This window comes from Prenolepis imparis, unplaced genomic scaffold (genome assembly GCF_030444845.1).
Source record: "Prenolepis imparis isolate NDT839.2.m4 unplaced genomic scaffold, iyPreImpa1.0 SCAF_32, whole genome shotgun sequence".
Taxonomy (NCBI): Eukaryota; Metazoa; Arthropoda; class Insecta; order Hymenoptera; family Formicidae; genus Prenolepis; species Prenolepis imparis.
The window spans coordinates 135,161-142,030 of NW_028141190.1; the positions used below are offsets into that span (position 1 = coordinate 135,161).

General features: G+C 46.2%; 1 protein-coding gene across 1 annotated transcript; it reads left to right on the forward strand.

Annotated features, from left to right (window-relative positions):
• The first annotated feature begins 683 nt into the window (after positions 1-683).
• On the forward strand, positions 684-5,864 carry LOC145946955 (uncharacterized). Its single transcript, XM_083056713.1, has one exon. The coding sequence runs from the start codon at positions 684-686 to the stop codon at positions 5,862-5,864; it is 5,181 nt and encodes a 1,726-aa protein (XP_082912839.1).
• Positions 5,865-6,870: the final 1,006 nt, after the last annotated feature.

A 6,870-nucleotide genomic window follows, 5' to 3' on the forward strand; every position in this document is an offset into this window, starting at 1 on the left:
TCGCGGGTTATTATTGTTTTGGTCTCGCAACGGTAGTCTAAATTTAAACCATATATGTAGTGTATTGCGCAGACCACGGAATCCCCGGCTCGATTCTGAGAAGCTTCCAGAAACTCGACAATATATATAAACACGCGAAATGCCCGGCGACTTTGAGACTTGCTTATTTTGGCTGTTCACGAGAGTCAGTTCAAGCATTTAATCGAGCGAGACGATCAGTTACTTCAATCATTTTAAGAAATTTCCGATAACGAGTTGCGAGTCTAGCGATTCATCGCTCAGTGTATATCTTTTAACTGCGATCATTAAAGATCTCATCAAATCTTCCAAAATTACTTGGTAACAATTTTCACTTCTTCTTTCATTGACATTGATCCTTGTTCATTTCCGATCTCCTTCGTTCGATTCCCATCTCGCTTTCTCGCTCTCTTTCAGTTTACTGCTTCTTTCGATCTTTCACTCTAGTTTTTCCTCTCTCTCACTCTCTCGCTATCACACGCTCTCCATTCTTTCCCTCTTCCTCTCGCTCTCTCGGAGCAAGCCGGCATCCTCGATTTACACGCGACAAAATTTCGTTCGTGCGTAAACATAATTTGGTCCTTCGAGCCGGATTCTACTGAGGTAATCTGTACGGAATCAAAGCGGAGTGCCGTGTGACCAAAGTGACAGTCTAATCAGCAGAAATGGACGAACTGTACCAACATCAATCATCGCTATTCCATACGGTATCACGTTCGCTCGACAATTTCAAAAAGATCGGAAAGAAAAATTACACGGCCGCTAAAATCCGATCGCGAGTGACCTCGTTGAAGGAGACCTGGACGCAATGTACTCAGAATCACGCTGCTCTTCTGCATGGCATCTCACGGGATAAACGCGACACGATGGCATATTTCCGAGATCAATTGTTCGACGAACACGAGGACGTCTACCAAGAGACGCTGGACTACATGGCCGAGTGTCTCGAGGATATCGAACCACCTGGGGACCCCCTTCAGTCGTCCAGTCGAATATCCAGCCAGGGTGAATGTACCTCTTCATTTTCTTTATCGCATTTGCCGCCAATTAAAATTCCCCCATTTTGCGGAAACTACGACGAATGGGAAAGTTTTCGCGATCGATTCACGTCGTTAATTATTGCAAACAAGGATCTCACTTCGTTCGCACGTATGCATTTCTTAGCGTCCAGTTTAACCGGCCGCGCTCTTGAGTCAATTAAAACCATACCTATTACCGCTGATAATTTTGAAATCGCTTGGAAAACGCTAGTTTCGCGCTATGAAAATAAGCGGCGATTAATTGAAGTGCACGTCTGTGCCCTTCAGAATTTACCAAGCGTTTCACGCGAAAACGCAGTTGAACTCAACGAGCTACGTGATAAAGCAAATCGCGCGATAGCGTCTCTCAAAAATTTAGGCCGATCTGCGGACGAAATTCTAAATGATGTATTAATTTACCGGGTGTCTCAGCAATTGGATCATGCGACGCGAAAAGCATGGAAATTAAAAGGATGCGATGATGCGAAAATTCCGACATATGCAGAATTCGATAGCTTCCTAGCGTCACGCGCTCGCGCTCTCGAAGAATTAACCTCTTCCAACGGGAAAGCTGTTCGCTCGACAAAGGTCTCGAGTACCACTGTATCTACGAACAATATTACATGTCCGTTGTGCAAAGCACCTCATTTTATAAATAAATGCGCTAAATTCGTAAAGAAAAGTCCGAGTCAGCGATTAGAAATAATCAAACAAGCGAATCGTTGTTTAAATTGTCTCAGTTCGAAACACACGGTGCAATCGTGCATAAGTAAATATTCGTGCAGAATATGTCAGAAAAAACATCATTCTATGTTGCATCTCGACTTGACTTCAGCGTCTACCGGAAGTCTTACTGCAACGATGTCGAGCTCTCCGTCGGAAGCGTCCGATACTAAAGCTGTTACTTCGCTCTGTTCAACCGTTCCGTCGCGACCTTCCGTTTTGTTAGCAACGGCTCGCGTCAAGGTCAGCTCATCCGAGGGTCGCACACTCGTCGTTAGAGCGCTGCTCGACCAAGGGTCAGAAATGACCTTTATCACCGCGAGACTCAGCCACGCTTTGAAACTGCAGCGCATTAAAATGCCCATCGAGATCTCTGGCGTCGGCGGCATCGATGCAGGAACTTGTCGTTGGGCGGCGCACATTAAACTCTCGCCGTTCAATAAGTCGCGTCCCGTTTTTACGACTACCGCGTCTATTCTAACATCACTGACTAAATATTCACCGGCGCTTACCAGATCGAATATCGCATGGACGCATCTCGCCGATCTCACTCTCGCCGATCCCGATCCGTTAAGTTCCAAAGCGATTGATGTTCTTATCGGAGCCGACTTATACGGTGAATTGCTTCTTGATGGAATACGAAGAAGCACAAGCGGTCAACCGATCGCACAAAAAACAATTCTTGGTTGGGTCCTCTCAGGCCCTACATCGATTCTGTCGCCGTCGCGTCAAACTATCACGGTTCAGCATAGCGCAACTTCTTTAGCGATCGATCAAGAACTTCGCCGATTTTGGGAGATCGAAGAAGTCCCTCGGGTAACCTTGCTTACTCCAGAGGAGCAACAGTGCGAAAATCATTTTCGTTCAACCTATTCGCGCGACGACGACGGGCGTTATATCGTTCGCCTCCCTTTTAAAAAAGGACCTCCGATTGATATAGGCGAATCTTATAATCTCGCGGAAAAAATGCTTAAAACATTACTACGGCGGTTCACTACAAACCCCGCGCTCAAAGCCGAATACACCGATTTTCTAAATGAGTACGAAAAATTAGGACATATGAAAAAGGTAACGCATACATTAGGAGAATCTCAATGCATTTACATTCCTCATCATCCAATAATTCGGGACCACAGTCTCACGACTCATTTAAGAGTTGTATTCAACGCGTCGAGTCGTACAACAAACGCGACTTCTCTAAACGATCACTTATTGATCGGCCCGAAATTACAAACTGATTTAGCGGCGGTGATTCTTCGGTGGCGACAGTATCGATACGTATATTCGGCAGACATCACGAAAATGTATCGTCAGATTAAAGTCGACTCTCGCGATGACGACTACCAGCGTATATTGTGGATCGAGGATAACACAAAATCAATACAAGCATATCAGCTGTTAACGGTTACATACGGTACAGCGTCAGCGCCGTACTTAGCCTTGCGCGTCCTCCACCAACTTGTCGCGGACGAAGGGGACGAATTTCCCATGGCGTCTCACATTCTGCAACATCACATATACGTCGACGATGTGTTGTTCGGTGCCGACGATATTCCTCTTCTACGCCAAGCTCGCAATCAGGTGTGCGCGTTGCTGCATCGCGGTAAATTTGAACTCCGCAAATGGTCAAGTAATTCGTCTAAATTGCTCGAGGACATCGCGGTCGAAAATCATGGTTTAGCATGTAGTAAAGACTTGCGAGTTGACGAGCAATTAAAAATTCTCGGGATCGCGTGGAATCCCTCGTTAGATGTATTTCAATTTCGGGCCTCTCTCCCGACAACTCTTTCAAATACGAAACGATCGATTCTATCTACAGTCGCGAAATTATTTGATCCGTTAGGGTGGTGTACTCCCGTCACAATCTCAGCAAAAATATTTTTGCAACTTCTCTGGATGACTAAACTCGATTGGGATGCACTACTCTCGTCTCATTTATTAGACCAATGGAAAACGATTCAAACTTCCTTAATCGCTCTACACGATTTAAAGCTCGAGCGCTGGACGTATCACGGGTCTGACACCGTGCAATGCGAGTTCCACGGGTTTTCCGACGCGTCCACCGCTGCCTATGCCGCCGCCGTATATCTTCGCCTACGATCACTTTCTGGCGAAATTAAAGTGACGCTACTCGGCGGAAAATCCAGGGTCGCGCCCATAAAGTCTTTAAGCATCCCGCGATTAGAATTAGCGGCCGCCGTGTTGCTATCCAAATTGATGGAATTTATGCGCACGTCATTGAATTTGACCTCCGCGTCGTGCTACTGTTGGACCGACTCGACGGTCGTATTAGCATGGATAGGACAACATCCCTCGAAATGGAAGACGTTCGTTTCCAATCGCGTGTCCGAGATCCAATCGCGACTTCCAGATGCGTCTTGGCGACATATTTCGACGGACGAAAATCCTGCGGACTGTGCGTCCCGCGGAATTTCGGGAGACCAGCTTTCAAGTCATCATTTATGGTGGCATGGCCCAACATGGTTGCGCCTCCCGGAGTCAGAATGGCCGGCACAATCCTCTGTCTGCGAGCTCGACGTCTCGATTGAACGAAATCCTCGCGTAACCACGCATCTCACACAACCCATCGAGCAATGGGATTTAGCATCGCGATATTCTTCATGGAAAAAATTAATCCGGGTCACCGCATACATACTCCGATATGTTTCGCGACTTCGCTCCCCGACTCATCGGCGCGCGAGTTTAGATAAAACTTCGATCGCTCTCTCCGCCGCCGAATGTCAAGCCGCGCTGAATTTCTGGTTAAAACAGATTCAAGAGCAAATTTTTCCTTCCGAACGGGCTGCGCTCTCACAAAACCACTCGATTCAATCAAAGAGTCCGATTCTCTCGCTCAACCCATTCCTCGGGGACGACGAATTAATTCGCGTCGGCGGGCGGTTATCAAACGCGCCGCTTCCGGATCAAATTAAACACCCCGTGATATTAGCAAATCACCCGTTAGTCACGATGATAATTCGAGATACTCATTTGAACTCTTTGCACGCCGGTCCGCAACTAACGCTGTCAACGCTGCGTCAAAATTTCTGGATTGTTCGGGCTCGCACTCTCGTGAGAACGGTCATTCATCGCTGTATAAAATGCACTCGCGAAAAGGCCGCGTTACCTTCATATCTGATGGGCAATTTACCCGCAGTACGCGTCTCCCCCCCTGCTCGCGCGTTCTTACATTGCGGCCTCGATTACGCCGGTCCCGTACAAATAAGATCTATGTCCGGTCGAGGAATCGCATCTCGAAAAGCATATATCGCTGTCTTCGTGTGTATGGCTACTCGCGCCGTGCACCTTGAAGTAGTGGAAGGCTATTCAACCTCCGCGTTCTTAGGAGCCTTCTCGCGATTTTGCGCCCGACGCGGACTACCGGCAACTGTATACTCCGACAACGGAACCACGTTTGTCGGTGCCGATCGCGAATTAACTTCGGCTTTTCGAGCTACTATAAAAGATCCGAATTTTCTCAATCACGCGGCTTCTCACAAAATCGAATGGAATTTTATCCCGCCATCTGCCCCTCATTTCGGCGGTTTGTGGGAGGCAGGCGTACGAAGCGTAAAATATCATGTGCGTCGTGTCATCGGATCCCATACGATGACGTTTGAAGAGTTCTCTACTCTTCTATGCAACATAGAAGCATGCCTGAACTCGAGGCCCCTCGCTCCGCTCACGGATTCAATCGATGATTGTGAACCGCTTACCCCGGGGCATTTTTTGATAGGCGCGCCTCTCTCCGTCACTCCCGAACCATCGCTATTAGACGTCCACGAAAATCGATTGTCTCGGTGGCAAATGGTGCGCCAAATGACCGAAAGATTTTGGAAACTATGGCAGAGTGATTATTTAAACACGCTCCAACAAAGGGTCAAATGGCGGAAAGCGAACAAAACTCAGATTAAAATCGGTCAACTCGTTTTAGTTCGAAATTCACAGCTTCCGCCGTGTAAATGGGAATTGGGTCGCGTTATTAAATGTTACCCCGGTTCCGACGACATAGTACGAGTTGTAAATGTAAAGACCGCCGCATCCGAATATAAGCGTCCCGTCGTGAAGCTTTGTTTGCTTCCTATCGATATCGAGCAACAATAAATCTCGAATTAGTTGCATAAGTTTCTGTAATTAACATATCCTCCGCCTCGAATCAACGTAATGTTTCTCTCTTTCTTCTTTAGTTGATTCGTTTCTTCGTTCTGATTCGCCTTTCGAAACTATAGTTTCGAGGCGGGCGGTATGTTAAAGATAACAAAAAAAAGGCTTTGTATTAAATTTAATATTGTTAACTCTCTGTATCAATTTATATCGTCTTTCGTCCGGTTGTTATTATCTCCGTAATTATTTCTGTTTCTATGCTTTCTCATATGACCTTTCGGTCGTCGCGTCATGTATTGTTTAATTCTTCCGAGCGAGCCTTCGACAACGAAAAGATCACAAATCTATCGAACCATCGTTTGTCATTTCCAGTATTCTGACTTATACCTATCGCGGGTTATTATTGTTTTGGTCTCGCAACGGTAGTCTAAATTTAAACCATATATGTAGTGTATTGCGCAGACCACGGAATCCCCGGCTCGATTCTGAGAAGCTTCCAGAAACTCGACAATATATATAAACACGCGAAATGCCCGGCGACTTTGAGACTTGCTTATTTTGTCTGGCTGTTCACGAGAGTCAGTTCAAGCATTTAATCGAGCGAGACGATCAGTTACTTCAATCATTTTAAGAAATTTCCGATAACGAGTTGCGAGTCTAGCGATTCATCGCTCAGTGTATATCTTTTAACTGCGATCATTAAAGATCTCATCAAATCTTCCAAAATTACTTGGTAACAATTTTCACTTCTTCTTTCATTGACATTGATCCTTGTTCATTTCCGATCTCCTTCGTTCGATTCCCATCTCGCTTTCTCGCTCTCTTTCAGTTTACTGCTTCTTTCGATCTTTCACTCTAGTTTTTCCTCTCTCTCACTCTCTCGCTATCACACGCTCTCCATTCTTTCCCTCTTCCTCTCGCTCTCTCGGAGCAAGCCGGCATCCTCGATTTACACGCGACAAAATTTCGTTCGTGCGTAAACACTAACCTAACCATATTATCTCTT